Raw genomic sequence first — 24,364 nt, 5'->3', positions numbered from 1 at the left:
TTCTGAAATACTGTACTATTAAATATATTTAAAAAGTTATTCTTACAAAAACCTACTTTCAATGTAATTATAGAAAAGAAGCTCTTCACGTTTTGGAAAGCACACAGACTAGAAGAATAAGCATGTCAGTCCAGTGTTCTTGTTTTGCTCTCACATTATAGTAGCACTTTTCTCCCAAGTTTCTCTGAACAAAACAATTCAAACAAATCTTTATTTACAATACAGATTTATGTTTTTACAGTCTTGGATCTTGATCATGTAGCCCATACCCAGCACCCACTGAGTGCTATGGGAGAGTTGCCTGATTAAAGAGTGCAGATTGAGTCCTTTGTGAGCTTTGAATGTATGTAGTTTTTCCAGTGTTCGTCTCCATACGGGGAGTTTGGACAAAGGTCTTCTCCCTTCCCTCTCCTATTTATTTAGCAGGGTGGGATACTTCCTAACAGTGTCTAACCTGATTATTTCTCTTATTAACATTTTAACTAAATATCACTATTTTTCCCCCAATAGGGAGGTCTTCCTCTGAACAAATCTTGCACAACAGAATTCAGCCATTTGTGATGGATACTCATACTACAACCATTAAAATCTGGCAGTTCCCTAATCTAGAATGAATTGCTCAAATGCAAACCCCATAATTATTTCAGACAAAGTACAATAATCATTAAATCCAAATTTGAAAGTGTTCTAGTTATTTCAAAACATATTTTATTTCTAAATTAGAGACAGTTTTGTGATTTAGAATGTGATAACTAAGAAATACAGGGAAATAAGCTTTCAATAGATGTCTAAACCACTGTACAGATTATCAACATGGATCTCTAATACATCAGTGGTACAACCAACCTGACACACTAATGCAGAACTCCAGAAAAGCAACATTTTATATTTCAAGTGTATCCCCTCGACTGAAAATATGAAATATAATACAATAATACTGTTAGACTATTAAAGCCCACTCTTGCTCCCACTGAAATTGATGGCAAGCCTCCCATTGAGTTCCATGTTGGGCCCCTCAAAGACTGGAGAAAAACTCTGCCTTTTGGATTCCCTTCCAATAAAACAACGGGAATATAAATATCCAGAATACTTTTCAAACTATAGAGCAAGGTATAGTCATCTTATTTTTAAAAATAATAGATTTTCCAAAATAGCATTTTAAAAAAAGTGGTATAGAAAGTAACTTTTTAAAATAAACTCCCAAACACACAAATAATGAACCCAACAAATGTGAAAAGAAAGCCATTTGATATTCTTTCTGATATTCTTTTTAAAAGCCAGTCACCAAAAATACTAGTAACCTTTCCCAACGCTTCACTTTCTATGCTGATAAGCAAATGTTATTAATTGTAAGAAAAATTAATCTGACAGACATTATTGAACGATTGTACAGCACCTTCTCTGAGTGCTGAGATGCTTTCCAGAATTACAGGCTATGCATTCAATTCTGCAAGCCCTTACTTGAGTGAGTAAGTCTTACTTAAGCAAGGACTACCACTGAAGTAAATTGGGCTAGTCATGCAAGTAACCATTTTTAAGATCAGGCCCCATACCGACACTTTGAAAAAGAACTATATAAGTGAAAATAGCAAGCTCTAACTATTCTTTAGAAACAAAAAGCAATTACTGGAATTAAATATATGTTATGTTTTTTACTTAGTTTAAAAAAATAAAAAGTACCGTATTATGCCACTGATTTTTGTTTCTGCTGAAAAGTAGATTGCTCCATGTTGCCTATATTTACCAGAAATAGTATACTTTGTGGTCTGATAAAATTCTAGAATAATACTTATATGAATAGCTGAATTTTTGAGGGAATTCATCTCACCATTTTATCACATTCCAGACTGTTCATCCTTTTAAATCTGTCATAATATTAAGCCAAGAAGTTGGATTTTTATATTAGTCTAGACTGCTGGTAGAATACTTTAGTAATTTATTTTGCATTTGCTTTATGTTTTACAATTTGCCTTCACTTTTCCATTTTTAAAGTAAAAATGATTAAATTAATGCAGAATTTTACATTTTTATTACTGTTGAAAACAATACTTATTTTGATTTTATAGTGAAAGTGCTATTACAATGAAGTTTTACATGGACTTTAAGTTGCTACAGTAGTTGCTTAATCTTGCAAGACCTTGTTACTAAAGCAGCTGGAGTTGAATATCAATTTTACTAGAGTTTGAACTTCAGGGACTGAACCACAAACCTCTCCATTATTTTATTTTTCTCATTTGCAGTTCAACAATTAACAGTTATCAGAAGCTGCTAATGGCTAAGGGATGCAAAATAAATGTACAGTAAATGAGGGTTCCTTTTTGAAAGCCAGCGAAAATTTGTAGCCAACACATCCACAAAGATAGTTAGGGCCAGATCTTCAGCTTGTGTAAATATCACTGTAACTGCATTGACTTCAATAGATGGATGTCAGCTTATTCCAAATGAGGGTCTGGACATTTGTTTTCATGTAAATTTATATTAAGATGTTTTGAGGAAGACATTTTTGTTATTGTAGTATCTTTCACTCTTTGTGTGCTTTATTGGTACTATTTGGGAGGAACTAGGTGTTAACGTGGAAAGAAATCTATTTTACTAGATGTACTCATCAAAAGCTGTTCATGCTTCAAGCAATGCATCTCTATATGGACTACAATGGTAATCTTCTTTCCTGGAATCTGAGAGAAACAGTGGGTGGGAAAATGACTTAAATATCATAGTGATGCCTTCAGTTAAACATGACGAAATGTGTTATGTTAGGAAAAAAACAGGCACATCTATGAACCCTATATGTAGATACATTTGTAGGGTTTACAAATACATCTATAGGGATTGTAGACCCTATTTCAAGTGTCTTGTATTTTTACAATAGGACAGTTCTCATACATACTACTGGAAAGCTAAAGTATTTTCAACACCTGTGAGAGAAAAGATAACACATGGATGTTTCCGCAGTACTAAATATGGTTCTGAAATGTCCTTAAATTAAGTATTTCAATCTACAATAGTAAGAATAACTCCTAAATGCATGCTGTTTAGGACAAACTGTTTTACAATGTGAAAAAATCCAAAACTCTGTCACTATTTTAGTTTTTTTATTATATTATTATTATTATTATTAATAAAAATCACTTCTAGTTCTGCATATGAATGACTTGAAAAGCATTGGGGATCCTACCAATGTAAAGTAATGTTCTCTGGCAATATAATTATTTTCCTATAGATTTTTGTCCCAGTGGCATAATAAAAGCCTTAAATTGTGTGCTTCGTAATTGTACATACTTTCACAACAGAATTAGATAAAACAATGAAAGTGACAGAAAACTCTTTTTTTAAGAATTAGTATACTTTTAAATGTTAGTTACTTAAATTTTAAACCAATGAAATATATTGTGATAAGTCCCAAGAAATTTGTCAAACAAAACACATTCTAAAACATTTCAGATCACATGCAATATTAAAAATATTGGCAGCGAAAAAGCTGCAGTTGTGAATCAGGTACAGTTACAGAGACTAGTGTAACAACAGAAAATCTTTAATTATCTTTAAAAGTGTATGCACTTCAAATGTATGAAGTTAAAACTACCAATCTTTTTTGGGGAAGCAGCATATGAATTATAAAGAAGTTTAATCAAAAGACAAATTACCTTTTTCATTAATGTAACTCAGAATGTCACATCAGTTAAAGATAAAAATGTCCTCTTATCACAACATGTAGATGTAGAAAGTTCTTGTGTGCAAATCTAATAGTTGTTTCAAATTGCAGGTCTTAGCAGTTTTGTTTGTATCTGTAGCAAAAGATCTTACTAATATGCTTCCCAATTACTAAAGATTAGTGAAATAGAGAGCTGGACGAATATTTATAATTCATTTTGTCCGAGTAGAAAAACATTTTCCAAGCACAAATTTTATTTGTTAAAAATCTATATAAAACATATTAAAACTATTTTCTTTCAAAAATATTAACTTTCCCATGAGCCAGTAACCTTTCAATTGATTGATCCTTGAGAACAATATTACTACTTTTTGCTTTTGCTTTATCTCCTAAAATGTACAAAGCATTTTAAAAGTTTTCTTAAATTGTTAGAAGACATTTATTTTCTTGCAAATTAATTCTTTTTAACTCTTTACGATAGCTTTGAATCCCATAAAGAAAGATGAATTATCACATACTGAGCCCAAGCTGTGAAACAGGAGGAGATAAATAGAGACCCCTACTGTGTTTAACAATGGAGAAGAAATTCCAGACTCAATAGAAAATTTTTCTGTCCTTTTTCACAGCCCACAAAAAAGCTGTTAATATGGATTTGAACAGTGGAGGGCACTCTTGCTATGCAAAAACTTGCACTGACCTGACACACTTAGCTTGATCTATTCAGTGGCCTAAACCTCAGAATTTGTTAAGTAACAGCCACCTGTGGCACAGTCACTGTCTTCTGTTTAAAACGTCTGCAATTTCTAATTTGTGCAATGAAGCACTAGTTATCTAAAACAGTAGGGCTGTTATGTATTTATGTGAATGTTGCATCCCTTCCACATCCACAAATATTCGGAACACATTGCAGAAGGCAAGGTACCAAATAATAAGATATTTGTTATGTTTTCAAGACTCTATATAATAAACTATTCAGTTGGTTGATATGATATATATGGGTATATTTAAATATACACAAACATAACTTTTTGAAAATACAATTTTTTTTTTTTTAAATTAGGCATCCTTGCAGTTTCAAGGTTGATTACTCTGAAATAGCCAGTACTGAAAAAAGTACAAAATCAAATAAGGCTAAAGAATGTAATAAAACACTGGGCTTTTATATAATTTCCTTGTTTCAGAGAGTTGATGATTAACTAAGTCTTAAACTACATAAATGTAATATTAGGCTGCCTAACTCTGAAAATAAAACAGGCCAATGTCTGAGCAAACACTGAAAGAATGGCCAGTCTGTGTTTACACATATGAGAAGCCAATTCTAAGCCCAATCCTGCAAAGGCTTCTGCACAAGAGAAATGAACACAAACGCTTAAGTTACTACTCACTACTTCTGCGAGTAAAAGTTACTCACGTGCACAAGAGACTGGAGGGTCAAAACCTCAAGTAATTCACTGCTAATTACGTAGCTCAGTCATTTTGCTTATTTGCCATTCCCTGTATTCCAGTGTTGTGTGGGATAACTAACGCTGCATAAAAAGCAAAACAAACCTATTGCTACTAGTAATCCGCAGTTTATGAAACATATTATTTCAGAGATATAAAATAATACAATGGAATTACCAAATCAAGCTATTTGGAGGGCTCTCCTGAAATAGTGAATAATAAGACTGTTTTGATTAATTGAAACAAAAGTGCTGTGGCACCTGCAGGGTTAATTAAGCAGTTCAAGGATGCAAGGCCACACAAAAGGAAACTCTTTGCCGTCTTTAAGAACTGTAAACACTTGTCCCGAACTAGATGGGCATTTGATAAGTTGTACAGCATGTAGCAAACTCACAGGGATCTCTAGTTAACACTCAAATTCAGTGTTAACACTTAACAGAACAGTGATAAGCCGTGCTGCCAAGGTCAACTGCACAGATGTACTAATTGTATTATGAGCTTGACATCTAGTGGCCACCCCTGGCAGGGCAAAGCAGGCAAAGGTTAAATCAGCAAGCCTTGTTAAAGCACTTCTAACTACCCACCCTCAGGGAGAGTCCTTCGGAAGCATGTTGGCACTCAGTGCAATCCCACCTTTTCACTGATACCAAACAGACTTTCTAAAGTACACTGGCACAGAAAATACAAAAGGGGTGGTCTTGAACACAAAACTTAACCTGTGTAAGTGTGGACTGAAAAAGACATACATTGTAAAATATTCTCTTAACATTGTCAGAGGTATTATTTATTGGTGTAGTTTCCAACCCAGGGAGTTTTGATTTTTTGTGGGGAGGGAGAGGGCACAATATTAACAAAATCAACATTAAGAAAATTAGGAAAATACTGATATGAATGTTGTGTGGGTATATTAATATTGTGCATAGTAAGTCAGAACAAAAACCTCAAACCCAGTGCTACTGTGCTCAGTTATTTAAAATAATAATGTTAAAAGTTCATGATTTTTTGTTTTCCACCATTCATATATGGCATGATTTTTCTCTCTCTTCTAATTTTCAATATTCCCTCCTACATACCTTCAGGAGAAAGGAAACTATGTGCAACAGCACGACACTTAAACCTGACTCTAAAAGTACATTATGGTTTAAATTCTGCTCAATTTAATCATGGAAAATGCCTATAAAATCGAGTGGGAGGGTTTGCGAGGGTAAAGTAAGCAGGACTTTGGCCCTCTACATTGAAATGTGCTGCGCAACAAAAATATATAATTATAACTCAATTTAACATTATTTCCTCTGAAAAGTTATAGAACATTACTGTCAGCTTACTGATGAAATATTCTGGTTGAAATGTTTCATGTATGCTTTATTTTGTATGTAATGTCAGAACTGAACTTTTAAAATATCATATCCAATCTGCTTTATTATAAAAAAAAAACCTGACTCACCTCCTGAGTCAAGGGACAGTCTACAGATTATGCTTGTTCCAGTTTGGCAATCAGTCAACAAATCATATAGGAGGAAAAACAAACAAACAAACAACCAAATACACTCCTGCCCCTAAAAAAAACAAAAAAACCCCCCAAAAAACCCCAACAAAAACTAACAAAACAAAAACAAAACAAAACAAAAAAATCATCTAGGACTGAAATTCTACTTCTGAAAAACAGTTTATGGACATATGATTTTTTAAAATAAATTTGTATTTAAAAATAAACTTCAATATTAACTGCTTGAATATTTTTTCAAATTGCTTGAATAATTTTTTTCCAAATATTTTAGAAAGTACAAGTTACCAACATTTACATTTAATCATATTAGTAGCCTGCTGATAATTATTACACAGACGCCAGTGTGGCACCTTTACACATTTTCTAAAGAAAGGAAAAATATCCATATGATCACCTCAAGATCAATGGTAAAACTTCCTGAGACTGGCAACACAAAGTGAAATCTGACCTACTTTTGCCTTTTTGCTATCATTTTGGATAAAACAATTAACTTGTTAAATAATTCCTGATTTTAATTCATACATTTTTCCTTTGTTCTCTCTGAACAAAATCAAAATTATCAACAAAATTATATGATACAAAGTTTGTAGATGGAATATGTACAAGAATTCAAAGAGAACTTAAGCAAACAATATCATTTATCCTTTCCCATTACACTGATAATTAATTAGCAATATTTTTGTTTTAGCTTAAAATATTATTTTTCAAAATAAGTAAGCAATCTCTTTTTGAATCGCTGTTGCTTCAAAAAAAGTGTTTACAAAACTAGAGGAGTTTCAAGCTTACTGTCACCTTTCAATTTCTAGAGAAAAAAATATTTTGTGTTTCTAAAATGTTATGAAGTAAACTCTTGGGTTTTTTATTGTTTGTTTTTTATATTTTTAATGCAGATGTATGCTCATTCTTGTAAGATATGTGCTGAATTTATAGACGCACATATATCAAATACAATTTTTTAAAGAAAAACTAATTACACTGAATTGATATAATTATATATAACAGCAAAAAAAAAAAAAACCCCACAAAAAACTGTATGAGTGCAGCTAATAGATGTTAAAATACACACAGTGACAGTCCATTTCACCAGCATTCACAAGATACAGGCAGTAGAATGTATTATGTATTTCACAAATGTAAAATTTCCCCCACTTGTCAATGTAATAATGTCCAGTATTTTTAATAAGCAGGCATTAGGTTGCAAATTCATAGTCAAAGATTGCCATTCCTTCCTTCCTTTAAAGTACTCCTTTCCCTTCAAAACAAACAATACATCTCAGCCATTAGCTTAGAATGAAAACAGTCCAAAGCATCAATTGCCATAGTTACTCTTATTAGAACTTTAGAATAGCAACACTGGAATCACTTTTTTAACATTATGAAAACTTCCTTTAGTTATTCCTACTTTTAAAATGCTAAGCTCACATTTCTTCACTTAGTAACATGAATTAATCTGAGTAAATATGCCTGTAATAGTTCTCTTTTCTTTAGCAGGACATAATTTTTAATAGCCTGTAATCTGTTGATTTAGGAAAAACAGTACTGCTAGAAATTTAAAATACTAGAAATATATGTTTTCTTATGCAGGAAGAGCATATTCTGTTTACTATCGACAGCAGTTTTTTCAATTCCTCTGTCTCTCTTTGTAAATGATTTCCATCATTTTGTTTCAATATGGCATCCTTAAAATGTTATGTGAACAAATATCTTTTTGTTCATTATTATACAATATATCTGGCTAATTAATCTATCATTACTAGTTGTTTGCATATATTTCTTTTCCAGTTTACGAAAGGCATATTTTATCTGTCCACATTAAAAATCATTTTAAATGAATTTCTAAAGTAAATTTGTAGCTCATCACATTGTCAATTATCTTCAGATTTCAAACACTTTCTCACCAGACTGCCCATACTCACACTGTTTTGTTGTTTGAACTCAGCTGCATTGTGCTGTCATCCAAACTGACTTCAGAAATTATTTACTATAATTCCAAAGCTTCCACTGTAACATTGCCATCTAAGTTGACTGGCCTCCATATAACTTTAAATACAACCTGCTGTTTATCTTCCATTCTGTTTTCCAAACTGTCAGATTTACCTTTGCTTCTGTTCAGTTTTACTTACAATTAGTAAAATACCTAGAGAACATTCACTTAAAATACTCCACTTAAAAAACCATGTTTTGAAAATGATATTAAATATATATGCTTACATTAAATAAATAATCTTCAACTTAATATTGGGTTATCAATAATTTCCATCACAGAATGTAAATACTCTAAAATACGTAAAAGAATACAAAAATAAAAGAATTGTTACTTTATTTGCTTTAAACCCCCCATTCCCCAACAAAACTACAAAACGACTCCTCCTCTGTTCTGTCCTGGACAGACTATTTTTGGCCTGTTGCAAAATATGTTCAGGAACTGTGGCAATATCTTGATTATAACTGCAAATGGAAATGAAAAGCACTGACTTGAAAGACATGATTTAATTCTAAGATCTTCTTTGTACTCCTAACTATATTTGACCTTTTAAATTATTTTAAAAGTAGCAATATTTGTATTTTGTTTTTATAAAGCGCAAATGATTTACACTACACAAATGTACACTATATATCCTTCAACTTGTTTACACTATTAAGTTCACCTTGTTCACATTTCTGAAATGAAAGTGAAAAACCAATAACACTGCTCCAGCTTTTTTATTGTTAACTACCAGGGTTTTCATTCCATTAATTTAAATATGTTTTAATAAAAGGGGACACAGCACATTTTGATAACAGCCTTCTAAGGCTGAGAAGTATTTACATTGTTGCATTTTAGGGCTGCTGTGAAAGCCGATTTTGAGCTATTCAGAGACCACAATAATAACGCTTTAAAATTCCTCACTGGGATGCAATGTAGTCCTTTTGATGGAAAGACTGTCTTTCTCATTCGGCAGAAATAAATCCATTCATTTGATCATGTAGTCATTGAGGGCAATACAAAACAAACCAAGTGTGAGAAATTCTATGTGATGAAGTAAACAAAACAAAACCAAAAAAAATATTTCCATGACAAAAAGATTCTTTGTGCTTAATCTACCCACCATATGCAAGCGTTTCTTTTTAGCATATCTCCTGTTCTAATCTCGGGTGACATGGCTACATAGATAAGACTCATGAAACAAAGCAAAACAAAAATAGTTTAAGAATTTTCTTCAATATTTTAACTCACCAGAGGCCACATAATGAGCTAATGCAGTGTTTTCCCCCACCCCATCCTGAAATGGAGGCCAAACATTTAAAAGTTTGTACATGAGAAAATCTTAAACCAAGAACCTCCCAATAGACACTGTGTTTAATTAATCTTGTTTCCACAATCACAAATAATTTCAATTTAATTTTCATACTGCCTCTGCCATGCTTCACTAAAGTAAAATAAAAATACACAATGTTTTGTTCTTCAGGTGTAACAGAAAGAAGCATTTCCTTGCCTGTCTCTTATTGTCAGTATCCAAAAGGCTTTCCAGAAGTGGTAGCAGCTCCTTTTCCTTCCTTCCCTGGACAGTGGAGATCAACCCTCCCTTTTCCTCCCTCCCCCCTCAAATACCCTGGGAAGGAGAAAGAGGTGGTGGCAGTCCTGGGTTTGAAGATTTGCCAATCTGACAGATGTTTTAACCTGATGAAGTGGGTTCACACTACTCTAAGCTTCAAGTTGTGAAGTTCAGATACAATAATTCAAAATCTTCCTTAGGTTCTAACTTCCATGCCCCTTTCTCTCCCCCCCCCCCCCATGCAACTTGTAATTAATTCCAGTTTTGAAACACAAGGATAAAGAAGTGTGGGGTTTTTTTTTTGCATGTTATTTTGGTAAAATAAAGGAAAGGGGAGACTAGAAAGTGTTACGCTTACTGGTTATGCAGGAAACTAAATACATAAATTGTATGGAAGAAGGAAAAGAAAACTTTCTAGTGGAAATTCTGAATCTACCCAAGGAAAAGTGAGGACTGTAGAATCCTTTGCAAATTGTACATCTGTTCAGTAATGATAATTCTATATTTAAGAAGTTTGAAACACCATTTTAAAAGTGTGATTGCAGACAGGGGGAGAAGGATCACTACAACCCCGGGCCACTAGTTTACCCACTGTTTGGGCACTCTAGCAATATTAAACCAGACATACGTGCCTCTGTGCGTATGTTTGTGGGGGAGTCATGGCGATGGGTGGGAAAAATAACCCTTCCCCACTCCATGCGGCTGTTGTGAAAGCTGATGGTGGCAGTGATCGTTTGTAGTCATTAGGACTAATATTAATCAGAGCAGAGCCCGGAGGAACGGAACGGAGATGGGGAGCAGAGCTACCAGAGTGGGAAGGTACAAGCGAGACCAGCCAGCCAACTTCCCCAACCCAGCTATGTCCCTTACCCCCTAAGGGCTGTCTCCTTCTCCCTGTCCCTCCCCAAACCCCCTTCTGCGGGGGGCGGGGGGGAGGTCAGAGGTGCAGAAAGGCAAAACCTTCCACCTAGCCACGCTTTGCCCTTGCGATCTGGACAGGGCGCCCTGTGGCAATGGGGAGGGTGGGGGCTGATTGTTGGGAGTGGGGCTAGAACCAGGCTGCTCTGAGCCGCGCTGCGCATCCCGGCCCGGCGGAGCTGCACTTTGCGGCTCTTTCTGCAGCTCCCCCGGCAGCTGGAGCAGCTCCCAACTTTCCTGCCTGGGAACAGGAGGAGATGAGGCGGCGGAGGGAAGTGGGGGTGTGTGTGTGTGTGGGGGGGGGTATTTCTTTGGTTGTAAGTACGCGAGACAGCAAACGAGCTGGGCACGAGGGGGGAGCTCCCTCCCGGGTACCAAGCCCTCTGCCTCGCTCAACTCCTACAGCCCCGAGCAACTCATAGGCCTCCCCCTCCAGCGCCGAGGAAAAGGCCCGCGAGGGCCAACAGGGCGGTGATGGGAGGGAGGCTTTCCTGGGGGGGGGGGGGGGAAACTTGGCGGAACTGTTAACTTTTCTTTCCCGCTGTGTCTCCCCCCAGCGACTCTCACCCCCCACTCCCTGCAGCCCGGGCGATCAAAAGACCCCCCCCCCCCCCGCACGCCGCATCCCAGCCAGAGACACGCAGCAGCATCAGCCCCTTACCGTGCTCGGAAACTACCTCCGCCTGCAGCTCCTCGTCCGACTTGAGATGCTGGGGCTTGGCTTGCTTGCGCCGAGACATGCTGCTAACTGCGGCTTCGGGGGGCTGCTTTTTGCAGAGGCATCAGCGGGAGGGGGGGCCGCCGGGGGGAAGGGGCTGGAAATAATTGATCGCCAAGAAAAAGTCGAGTTGGTGGCGGCGGCGGCGGCGGGGCGGAGGGGGGGGGGGGAACCAAACAAACAAACTGAGCAAGCGAGCGGGGGGATTAGCCGGGCGGGGTGTGCGCGGTGCTGCGGGGCGTGCGCGGCGAGCCGGGGCGGCTGCGCGGATCGCGCATGGGGCTCGGTAATTAGGCTGGTGAATAATGCATGGCGCTTAATGGTGCTGGGGGCGCGCGCGGATTGGCCCGGCTCCAGCGGACTCAGGCTGCATATGTAAATGAGGGACGGGGCTCGGCAATTAGCCGCCTCGCTCCGCCAAAGGATGCGGCTCCCCGGCCCCAGCCGCGCCTCCGGCGAGAGGCCCCCAGCCCAGCCGCGGCGACACACACACACTCACGCACACACACCGCGCCGCGGGGCTCTGGGGCGCACACGCTTTGCCCAACATAGGGGCGAGCTTCACTTGTGGGGGGAGGTCATGGTCTTCGGGCGCGCCTTCCCCGCCCCCCCGGCGGCTGCTTTGGCGTGGCTCTCTTCTGCTCCCTGGGCCTTTGGGGGGCACCCCTCGGCGCCCTCTTCTCGCCTGGCTCCTCTTCCCCCAGAAGTTAGCCGGGCTGGCATCTGAGTTCTGGGCGGGCGCGCGGGTGGGCTCGCTTGCGGCTTGGCCGGGAGGCGAGAAACTTTTGTGGGTGTGCGCCGCTTGCTTCCCCCTCCTGTCGCCTTGCAGCTTCACATGCTGGTCTTGGGCTCTTCCTCCGTCTTCTCCTCCCCCCCCCCCACACTCCTCCTTCCCCCACCCCGCGGACTTTGGGGGTTGGCGGGGGAAACAAAACCACAAGCCCCTGGGCAGTTTGTGCTTTCACCTCGCCTGCCTTCCTTCTTTGTCTGGCAGCTTCTTTCGCCCAGCAGAGCCGGGGGGTGCCGCTCACTTCCTGTTGTCCACGGGTCGGAAGTTTGTTGCCCCCCTCTTCTCCCGCAGGTTGCGATGACTTGTTGTGTGACACTGGGCTCGCCCTCTCCCCCCGCCTCAGCTCAGCTCTGTCGTGCCCTGGTGGCTACTGACAATAGTCTCTCTCTCTCTCTCTCTCTCTCTCTCGCATGGGCGCTGGGCAGGGCTTTGATCTCCAGCAAAGAAGCTCGGTCCAGCCCAGGCTCCGCTGTCTCAGGGGTTAGGACTCGCCGGTGCTGCGGCGGGGGGACGGGTTGGGTCTCTCCCCGCCTCCCGCGCCAGCTGAGCTGTGGCTTCGAGCGCCGCGGCGCTCCTCCACTCAGCGCCTCCTCGCCGCGGAACAGGAGGACTGTGCGAGCCCACGGTGCTGCCGGTGCTTTCGGGCAGATAAACTTTCAAGTTTGGGAGCGGCGCGGGTCACACGGCGGCTCCTCCTCCTGCTCCAGCTCTCCACCTCCTCCTGCCCCCTCCCTCCCTCCCTCCCTCTGCTCCGCAGCCAGATCCGCTCCCAGCCGCCTGCCAGCGCGTCTCTCGCCAGGCACTTTCCCAACAGCGGCTTTTCTCTCTCTCTCTCTCTCTCTCTCTCTCTCTCTCTCTCTCTCTCACACCCTTTTTTTTTAAAGCCAAGGCGGGCGGGGAAGTGCTGGGATCCCCCACCCGGCCCCTCTGGTGCTTCCTCAGTTGCTCAGCAGCGAGCCCCTTCCCCCGGGGCTCGCGCGTGTGGAGGCGAGGGGATGGTCCCCGCGAGGCGCGTGTCCGTGGGCGACCCCGGGCAACTGCACAACTACTAGACCTAAGCCACAAGTTGGTGGCGGGCGGGGGTCTGCCGGATGGGGAGGGGGGTACGCGCGCAGACACCTCCCATAACAGCGAGCCGCCGCTAGGATGTAGCGCCTAGTTACCCACGGCCTCAGCATCCTCTGCGTCAGCATCCTCGCCCGGACACTCCCTCCAGCCCCCGACGTGCGTGTGTTTGGGATTTTGTCACCTCTTCTCCTCTCCGTCCCTCCCTCCCCCTTTTTTCCCTTTGCTTGCTTAAATGTTACTTACAGCCCGGATCTGCTCCCGTTCGCCTTTTTGTTTTGCTCCTCTGGCTCGCCCAATCTCCCCTGGTTTGGGACCACGAGTGCAACGGCTCACCTTGCACGGAACAGAAGGGAGCTGTGGCCAGGGAGATGGGGGACAGAGACGACTAAAACCAATGAAAGGGATTCTCTCCTAATATCCGCCCCTCCCTTCCATTGTAGTCCTTAAAATACACTGACCTCGGCTCTCTAGGAGACTTCCGTGAAAACTTCTCCTGCTGCCTAGTTTCTTTTCTCTTTTGCATTGTGATATTAGCGCTCTGCTTTTGGTTTCTTCGCCACTTGGACCAAAACAAAATAAATGGAAGGCGCCAGGTTATGCCAATCTGGACAGTTTATGGGCCACACACACTTGTCGAGAATTTTGTATGTTGGGTGTTGGTTAAAAAGCCCCCCCAATGTATCCTGAAAAAAATAACCTGGAGAGAGGAAATAAATGGCTTTATGGTAGATGGTTGGCTATTTTCCACACTCCATTCATGTGACTTTAAAACTCGACTCCTTTCTAGCGCCGTCTGCATTTACAAATAAAATACATTTGCAGTCTTCAAATTCTACTCTAACTTTCCTGAGACAGATCCACTGTGGTGGAAAGTTTGTCAGCTTGAGTGTTTCTGAACTAAAATACCGACAAGCGACACCGGGGACTGAATTCTGATGTAAATTTGCAATATGAAAGGGAAGAGGGCTTAAGCACTTATTAAACAATGAATTTCCACTGGCAGGAAGGGGACTGTTGCACGCACCACGCACGCAGGTTTTTTACACACACACACACACACACACACACACACACACACACACACACACACACACACACACATCATCGCTTTCAGAGTGTTAAAGTAACCTTCAGAAAGAGCAATGGGGAAGGAGACCTTCTGTTTCCATCTTTCCTTTCAGATGGCACATAGGTAAACTTCTCCGGATTTGCTTTAGGTGAAAAACGCGCAGCTACCGACTGTGTCTGAAACATTCGCCTGGAATCAGAGATGCTGCACTTTAACCTAGCACAGCCACCTAACCCTCCCTCCCCCTTGCAGTAGCACCAGAAATGTGTCAATTTTCATCCCGTCATCTTCGGAAGGGATTTTGTGGTTGCTCAATCAACATTTTTTCTTCCTAAACTTTAGCATTTGCAATTTCTCAAGGTCTTTTCACTCCCTTAGTAGCACAATGGTGTCCCGTATGGGATGTTAAAAGTGCATTGATTACAACGTGCGGCGGAACACAAGTCTTTGAGAATGTTACGAGAACGTATTTTGGCTTCTGCTTAAAAAGTGTAATAGGATTTTGCCAGACGTGAGAGAAACTTTAAGTGGAAAATTAAATAATCCAGCCTTTAATATTTAATGAACAATGGAGATCACAAAGGCAAGAAAGGCATAATTACCAGATTTGTATCTCTTGACATTTACATATTCTAGGGTTACCACGAGTGACACATTTTATAGTTTGTTTGTTTTTAAAGAAGCAATACGCTTCAGCAGTTGATAAAGTTGCAGAGTTCTGGATCGTTTTAAGCCCAGGCTACATTCACATTTCGTTGAGTGGCTCAGCAGAGGGAAGACGTGAGTGAAATGATCACTTTTATCCCACCTGCATTTGCCCCTCAGATCAGACAGCAGATTGCTTTGATCGCCTCGGTTTGTAAACGACCAAATCATATTTCGAAACTTTTGCAATTGACTTACCTGAACCGCCTCAACCTAAAAACGTTCTGAATGCAAGTCTAAAGTTATCATAAAGTGGTTTCTAATCTCTCTGCACCCCTCCCCCCACTTCTCTTAGATGGAAACTTTTTTACGATTCTCCTATTTAATCTCTCAGGCTGAAGTATGAAATCATATTTACTTTAGTTGGGCTACAAAAATATGGTCACTTCTGAGGAGAAATGGATTAAGAGAATCTCTCTCGTGCACGTGTGTGAACACATATAGTAGACTGGAGCATAGAAATATGTAAATGTGTGTATAAACTACCTGTATATGGAATTATATCTGTGCGAACACACACGGTACACACTCACGTTCTTAACCACATGACTGATGGGTCTATTAAAATATTTTAATACTGATGGAAAAACAAAAGTTGCTTTTCTCCCCCTACAATTAAATCTAATTTGTTAATTGTCTTTCCCTTTGCAATGGTGTTTTCATCTTCAGAAGCAACACGTTATTATTTTGTCTGCTTAATAATATTATTTACCAATTAGTATTGTATTTTTTACATTAATGGGACGCATAATTAGGTGTTTGCTTTAATTTGTACCAGTTATTGAGAAAAAAAGAAAGCGTATCTGCAAAATTGATTTCACAAGGAGAGTATACATAGTTGCATCTGCATGTCTATAAATATTTACGATTTTCATTAATATACCTATTAAAGAAGCCCACATATACATAAGATGGATCTGATAGTTTGTGCAACCAGAATGTTGCCGTTTATTTTTTAAAATTGAATCAGCAATTTTATTCAGCGTTCACTAGGACTTTATTTTTATTATCTTTTATCCTTTTTTTCAGTCTGAAATCTCTTCTCCCCAACTTTTGTTTTAGGACCGGGGGGTTAAATCTGGCACTATTTTGTGTGTTTAAGACTGCAACAACTGACCGCTAATTCGTTCTCACTTGAGCAAAGATATTACCATACTAATATTATTATTGGTAAGAAGAGGTAATTGATAACACCACCTGCCACTCTGTAGCAATCACGATGATAAATGTTTCCATCAGAGGGAAATCTGTGCTTGGTCTACCACAGCCTAACCCAAACAGCATGTCAAATGTCAATTATAAAGATGTTTCTTTTCTATTACAATTTTTTGTAGAAATCAACGAGCTCCGCCGTCAGATTTATAGAACCAGTCTACTGCACAATCGTTCCTAAACGTTTTGCCTTAAACATTTAAGTTAGTTTCCCTTTTATTTAATATCATGTCACTTTCAGATCTAAGTAAACATCGATTCAGATATACTCAGCCTCGTGCTCACACTGAGCAAACCCCAACTATTATCAGTTTTTGTTCTTTAACCTAGGAGATGCAATATTAATTTAACAAACCGTTTTTAAGTAGCATAGGCAGTGGCATATGTATAAGGTACACACATAGCTATATATTTTCTCGGCAACATAAATTCATTGTGCATGTAAATATATTATGCAGACATACAAGTTTATAATTTCATACATGTGTATATACTGCACATACGATCTTATGCATTTAGCTATAAGCATATATACAGTCACATATATATAATCTACATATGTAAATATTCACACAAACCAGTTTATGTTTACCAATCTGTGCACACAGCTATGTGTCACTTGAAATGACTAGTCAGATAAATACATATACAAATAGTCTAACTTATACATTAGTAACTATAAATAGTGCTGTCAGGTATAAAACTTTTATCCCCCTTGGCTATAGATATGCTCAGAAGATTATTATTAGCTTGTATTAATAGATGCAGGCCTCAAAAGACGAAATCAGCTATTGATAATTGCAAGAAGTATACAGCAGCTACTGTATCGATCGGCTTGTCCCTTATTCCCCTGGTATAGGAGAGATAAGAAGACACACTCTTTAGTGCAATATAATTTCTTTTGACCTATCTGCTTGCTACAGACTTATGATGAATAGCCAGAGTGGTTAAAGTCCTTTATCACGAAAGTTACCCCTTGATATAATATTGATTCTTTATAACTAGCTCCAAACACAAAAATCAAACTGTCCACTTGACCATCATCATCATCAATATCATCACAAAGGCTCTGGAATAAAGATCAGCACAAGACTGAAAATGCTTTCTATAATCTGCCCACCTAATCTTTATTTGCTGATGATGAAAAGAAAAGAAGGGAGGGTGAAGAGGTGGATGTCATCTGAACAAATAAAAAAAATATTTGGTTAAGAAAAGAACCGTTCAACCTCTTAACAAGAAAACCAAATGATGATCAAGGAAGTTACAGATCACGCCTCAAGCCCTGTTTTATTGCAGGAAGGAAATTAAGAACTCAGAAGGCCCGATGTTATATTATACTCTTTTCTGGTCTGCGTTAGATACAGGGAGTTACGTAAGAAACAATCACGGCAGAAATTATGCCAAAGTGTATGGCGTGTTTAACATCAACGCTAACAAGTCGCCTTCCTCACTTTCTTCCCTTTCGCCGTTTCTCAAAGAGAAACATCATTTCTTCCCAGATCACCTGATGATCCATTTGCACAAAAAAAAAAAAAAAAAAAAAAAAGGAAGCAACGTGAGAGTCGGAAACCAGCCCGTTAAAGGACAGACATGAAGTGTTGTGCTCCATGCACAGAATCTACAGGGGGTAGAAACACAAACGTGTCAAAGAGAGAGCATAATCCACGTGTATTCCCCTTAAATTAACGGTATTCCCCGGCTCCTCTCTGCAGAGTACCAGCATGCTTTTGCTCAGGGTTGCATTAGCACAATCACCAGTAATTACAAGCGTGTGTACACTGGGAGAATGAAGATTGGGAAGGTAGGAGGTAGGACGTGATTCCCCTTTGGAGCAATCAGGACTGGGAAAGGTTTCATTCCATGCAAACGGTATGTTGATCATATTTAATGGGCTAGTTAGACTCGCATTAAAGCTGAAGTGCCATTTCAAGGCAAGGGGGTGCGCTTTTCAAGCTGGAAAGCGGTGTGTGTGTGTGTGTGTGTGCGCGCGCGTGTGTATCTGTGTGTGCGTGACAATGATCAAAACAACTAAGTTTTATTTACTTCGGCCAGCCTCCCCAGTTCTTAATGGAGAATTACCTCCTGATTAGCGAGGGAGACGGCTGATGCTACGGACCCGCTCTTAAAAATCTACCCGATCTGCTGTCAGGAAAGACACAACCATGTGTCATGGGGAAAGAAAAGGGGCAATGCTTTTAATCCAACGGATCCAAACTGCAGAATGAAACTAAAAGAAGCGAGGCTGAGTCCAGCTGCCGGCTACAATTTTACACCTGCTCTTATTCTCGGCGAGAAAACACGACAGCGCTCCCTTATTATGACACACGCACAGGGGGGGGGGGAGAAAAGTAACCTCAGCGTTGCCTGGCCAGACATTCACTCCTTCTGTTAATGGAGAAGGGGAACGAAAATAAAGCTCGCAGTGGCGCATGGAGCCGGACGCAGGAAACCCTCCTTGTGGCGCCTGAGTCGCTCTGAACTCGCTCTCTGAAAGGCTCCCTCGTTGAATCCGCACCAAACACGAGCGGAACAGCGAAGCCAAAGCACTTGGCCGGTGGTTCCCGGGTGGTTCCCCGCCTGCCTCCTTGTGTCTGGCTCCCCACCTGTCTCTCCTTGGGTGTCCCCCCTCTCGGAGGTCGGCGTTTTCCCTACTAGGGAGCGCACACGTATGTCTTCTTCATTGTACTCGCCGCCCTGAGAGGGGGCTCGCCCCGTGTGTGGCAGGTTTTCCCTTTGTACCCACAGCGTCTTATTGCCCGTCTCCCCCGGGATGCGTATCCCTGGCACTCTCTAGTTCCCTGCTGGCTGCCTTGGTACCCCTCCTCCCCCCCGCCCCTGTGCACTGCCTGTTTCCTCGCTGCTCCCCTTTGGACGCTGGCTGCCCCCGGGAGCCAACTTCGCCCAACTTTGGCCCATGCCGCCTCCCACTGTGTCGCCAGCTCAGCAGCACATTTCTCTCCCGGCAGCGCACCCGCCGCAGGCTCCCGGGGCGCTTTCGGGAACAGGCAGCCGAGGCGATAGGCTAGGGGAGGAGTTTTCCCCCCCCCCTCTTCCCCTCCGAGGCGGGCTTGGCCGGGACTAGCCCCCGCGACTGCTGGCCAGGGGGCCGCTGTCTTCCCTCTCACCTCCACCGCTCTCGGCAGCGCTGGGAGCTGGCCCAGCGTTAGGGCTCCGCGCTGCTGCGGCTGCGGTGCTAAAAGCAGGGCAGCTCCCAGCAGAGGCTCCAGCTCATTAAGGGTCACAGAGCTGGCAGCGATTAGACCCGTGCGGCTTAGACAATGGGAGCCTCCCGCAGACGTCTGTCTGTCCAGACAACAGCCCCCACTCCCGCCCGCCGCCCCTCGGAGAGGTCAGCGCCCCAACATCCCGGAGGGGAGCCACAAGGAAACAATGATTGTTTTTAAGCTCACATCCCTTGAAGGAATGGGGGGGGGGGGGGGGGGGAGGCTTCAGTCTCCCGAGGAGCATCACACAATTATTTATTTTCAAAGCTCCCCGTCCAACTACTTCCCACTAAATCCGCAGCCACCCGCCCCTCCCTCAATAAGGTACTGAGCTGACAAAAGAATCTTGTCAATATCGACGTCTTCCTCCTCTGAGGCCTCCAGTCCTGGCCCTCCTCCAGGACACACACCGCTCTCCAGCCCCCCGGAGCTGATCCCTCCCAAGCATTGGTCATTGACGTTTCCAGCAGATATTGTTGGAGGATTAAACCAGTCAATCAGAAAGAAAAAAAAAGTTACTTGCATCTGTTCTTGGTGGTGACATATCACTTTACATATAACTAGAAAATATGTACTGCAAGCAGGCCGGGGCAGAGGAGAGCTATTCCTAACATTGTCATGCCCAGTGGCCTTGAGATATAGGGAGAAGTGGGGGTTTCTAGGAAGCTGCAGCCCCTAATTCACGTTCTTCTCTGTTTTCCTTGATACAGATGCAGACCAAGTAGAAGAGGTAGAACTGTGCCCGTCCCTAAGACCTGCTTGTGTGTGTGTGTGTGTGTGTGTGTGTGTGAGAGAGAGAGAGGTACTACCATGTACTTGGGCACGTGGACAAGGCTGATCAAGTGTTGGGGTTCGCTGTTTTTATCCAACAATGCATCTCTTTACTATGACCTAATGCTATGTATGTTGTGGAACTTAACAAAGTGCATTCATGCTTTCCCTGGCAGGTCTAAGCATAGGAGTTGATGACTAACAAAAGTAACAGAGATTGGGATCAATTTGCCTTATCTGGTAACAAAAAATAACATCGTGTCAGCAGTGTGAACATCCTATCATCAAATGACACAATATAATTTGATTAGTTGAATAAATAACCAGGTATGTCCAAAGATATAGGTCACCTACTTGCAAATTAGATTACTCTGCTTAGTTACAGACAACACCTGATTAAGAAATAGCATCTCTTACTTCCTAGTCTGTCTTTCTTTTAGTTAGATGTTGTCATTTCTGGAATTTAACTGTTTATGTAAATACTTACATATTTTACAAATCCTGCTTCATATCCTCCCCTACCCCCCCCCCCCCCCAATCCTCTATCCCTGTGGTTATATCTTGTTTTTCTGTATGTGGAGTATTTGAAAAGTTTAAATGACACCCAATGTGTGTGTGGCCTGAAAACAGCTGATTACATCTTATTTTGAAAAATTGAAGGACGTGAATTTCCCAAGGGATTGTGGCTAGCTGCGTCTGAATGTACACCAGTACACATACACCTGCATAGGAATGTATCTCACTTACCAATGTGAAAAAGGATAATGAGGTTCTAGGTACCCAGAAATAGGGACATTTAATTCCTGATAAGTTTTGTGAAGTTCAAACTGAGAGAGACCATCTAAATCAGGAGATAAGGATGTTACTCTTCAAATGTTAACCAATGTGTCATGTTTTGCAGGAAAGGGAGACAGCTTCCAAGTACAGTCTGAAGCCTGTTGAACTTTGTGGGTTAAACTGAATTGAACTTTTTTGCAAGACACTGGTCTGTGAAAACCAAGTCCCTTTATTTTAGCAGTTTCACTTTTATACCATTCTGCCAGTTAGCAGTGCTCATGTAAATTTTCATAATAGGGTATACTGAGGTCCCCAGGAAAAAACATATAAAAAAGAGACCTGAAATAATTCATGGATGTAGCCTGGACTAGCATGGACACCAGGAAGAAATGCAGTGCATCATATATGGAAACTGAAAGTTTGGACTATCATCTGTAGTAGGTAGTAGCTAAAGAAAGAATAAAGAAAGTTTAAAGGAATAAAGAGGGGAGTTTGAGTCACCTGAGCAGAAGTAGATGGGGGAGGGAGTAGAGGGAAAGGGAGTGTTTAAAGAAGAAGATGGAACAGGAACCAGAGAAAGCTGAAGCTGTACAGAGGGCAAATTTGGGAATCCTGAGTGGAAAAAGCAAATTCAAGAAGTGTGTGTGTACCAAGTACAAATACTGGAGGAATAAAATGGTGTTCTGCAAAAGATTAAAGAGGGTAGAGTTCCTTAAAATGAGCAAGATGAAAAAGGTTTGAGAGTCAGAGGTTTTCTTGTCACAGGGGGATATTTTTATAAAGCACTCCGTATTTTCTGATGCATCGAAAGTTTGGTTAGCCCTTTTCAGAAATGTTTTTCTGTTGTCTGCAAATACTTCAGGCCATACAGCCTGGAACAATACACATGAAAGCAAAAAAGAAAATTTATTCTTGAAAAAGCTCTTTTGCATTTTGAGACCTTTGCTGGTTGACAGAGAGTCAAATAATATTTTTTTTAATTTTGAATGGTACATAATGTAGCTATTCAATAGTGCTCGTTTCCACATATGTGTATTCCATTCCTTCACTAATGTCACCTGACAACACTTTCATTCAAGGTAAAACAAAATGGCAGCAGTGGTATTGACTTTCTGTTTTTTTGTCAGTGAGAGGTATAAAATGGTGGACTTTTTCAGACAAAATTGATAAAGTATCACCTTTGGACTGTGAACATTTACTTAAACAGTGCAATAATGCTCTCTCATCCTGCAATTTTGGCCATTATAGCAAAATCTCTGCCATTATTGTGATCAAAATCAATTGATCAGTCAATCATCCTGTCTGCCTCTGTCTGCTTACACAGAGCATGGAATTGCAGAACAAACCTATTCTCACTCTCCTTTGTGAAGATAAAGGTATGGTTTGACTTCCCAGTTTGGAATGTGTCCTCGGCAAGTACTGTCTGTAGCTGTATATTCAGTGTTTGTGTGTGTACCTATAGTATGTACATAGCGATACACATATTACAAATATTTATATATAATCTTGTAACATGATAGAGAGAAAGAGTATGTGTGACGTCTCCCTTTCACATGTATGCACTCAGAGAGATCTTGATTTCAAGTGAACATTCAAACATGCACCATTTCTTTATGCAAAATCAATCCGTCTAAGAATTAAGGAGGCTGGTTGCAGCCTCTGCCCATAAAAGTAGCTGTGATGTATTTTTTTTCCCCAAAGGTGCAATAGGGCATCTGTGGTTGAATAGAAGGGGGATGGTTCTTCCTCATGGTGGGAGATTTTAACCCAGCACATGATTTTCTCCCCTCCACCCTAAAGAGATCAAGTGTGGCTGTACCAGATTTCATGCACACAATTTCCACATGCAAAATCCATCCCTCTGAGACATTGGACCAGATTCTGGAATCGAAACTCCGTAACTCAGATCCAAGTCTGTTCCACTGTGTGTATCTGTGATATATTTCCAGCCACTTACATGAACATTCACCATTACACTAGATAGGATTAACAAAAATGAATAGGGACGCAAATACACATGCCTCAGGTCAGAGACTAATCACTAGCCTCCTGTCGTTAGGAAGAAATTTAATCTGTGGGAAGGTTATTCTATAAATGTCCTTAGTGGAGTTTCTTGCATTCATCTGAAGTATCTGATACTGGCCACTGTCAAAGACAGGTATCAGAGGGGTAGCCATGTTAGTCTGAATCTGCAAAAGCGGTGAGGAGTCCTGTGGCACCTTATAGACTAACCGAAATGTTGGAGCATAAGCTTTCCTGGGCAAAGACCCACTTCGTCTTTGCCCACAAAAGTTTATGCTCCAACACTTCAGTTAGTCTATAAGGTGCCACAGGACTCTTCACTGCTTTTGTCAAATACAGGACATCATACTGGAAGGACCACTGTTCTGATCCAATGGGACAATGTAGATGTTCATCTTTGTTCTCTGGAAGAGAGTGTATTACAGTGAACCCTCGCTACTTCGCGGTTCGACCATCGCGGATTCACGACTTCGCGGACTTTTTTCATTACATTATGTATATACGTGAATCCGCGATGGTCGAACCGCGAAGTAGCGAGGGTTCACTGTACTGTGAACATAAAATTGATCCTTACCAAAACTTTAAAAAGCCTCGGGGGAAGCCGGCGGGGGGGCATCCCAGGCGCGCCTGGGCTGCTCCCCCGCCGGAGCCCCTCCGCGGCTTTCAAAGCCTCCGGGGAAGCCGGCGGGGGGGCATCCCAGGCGCGCCTGGGCTGCTCCCCCGCCGGAGCCCCTCCGCGGCTTTCAAAGCCTCCGGGGAAGCCGGCGGGGGGGCATCCCAGGCGCGCCTGGGATGCCCCCCGGCCGGCTTCCCCCGAGGCTTTGAAAGCCGCGGAGGGGCTCCGGCGGGGGAGCAGCCCAGGCGCGCCTGGGATGCCCCCCCGCCGGCTTCCCCCGAGGCTTTGAGGATCCTACTTCGCGGATTTTCAGCTATCGCGGTCGGGTTTGGAACC

At 41.6% G+C, this 24,364-nt stretch overlaps 1 protein-coding gene and 1 long non-coding RNA gene across 5 annotated transcripts in view; one reads left to right on the top strand and one right to left on the bottom strand.

The window, feature by feature from the left end:
- SALL3 (spalt like transcription factor 3) overlaps nt 1–13,324 on the bottom strand; it is a 28,932-nt gene extending 15,608 nt beyond the window's left edge. The window contains exon 1 of one of the 4 annotated variants that reach the window (XM_075921102.1): nt 11,718–13,324. In XM_075921102.1, the coding sequence (XP_075777217.1) occupies nt 11,718–11,796 (79 nt within the window). In that variant the 5' untranslated portion in view covers nt 11,797–13,324. The remainder of the gene's footprint in view (nt 1–11,717) is intronic. The other 3 variants (XM_075921101.1, XM_075921100.1, XM_075921099.1) reach the window with 3 other exon arrangements.
- A 4,508-nt stretch (nt 13,325–17,832) lies between these two features.
- LOC142826755 (uncharacterized) lies at nt 17,833–22,370 on the top strand. Its single transcript, XR_012900987.1, has 3 exons — nt 17,833–18,487; nt 20,790–20,940; nt 21,515–22,370. It is a non-coding gene; the product is annotated as an uncharacterized LOC142826755 (long non-coding RNA).
- The last annotated feature ends 1,994 nt before the right edge of the window (nt 22,371–24,364 follow it).

Source organism: Pelodiscus sinensis, chromosome 2, assembly GCF_049634645.1.
Source record: "Pelodiscus sinensis isolate JC-2024 chromosome 2, ASM4963464v1, whole genome shotgun sequence".
NCBI classification, from domain to species: Eukaryota; Metazoa; Chordata; order Testudines; family Trionychidae; genus Pelodiscus; species Pelodiscus sinensis.
Note: the sequence above shows the minus strand (reverse complement) of the source record. Positions and strands in the feature narration are given on the sequence as shown.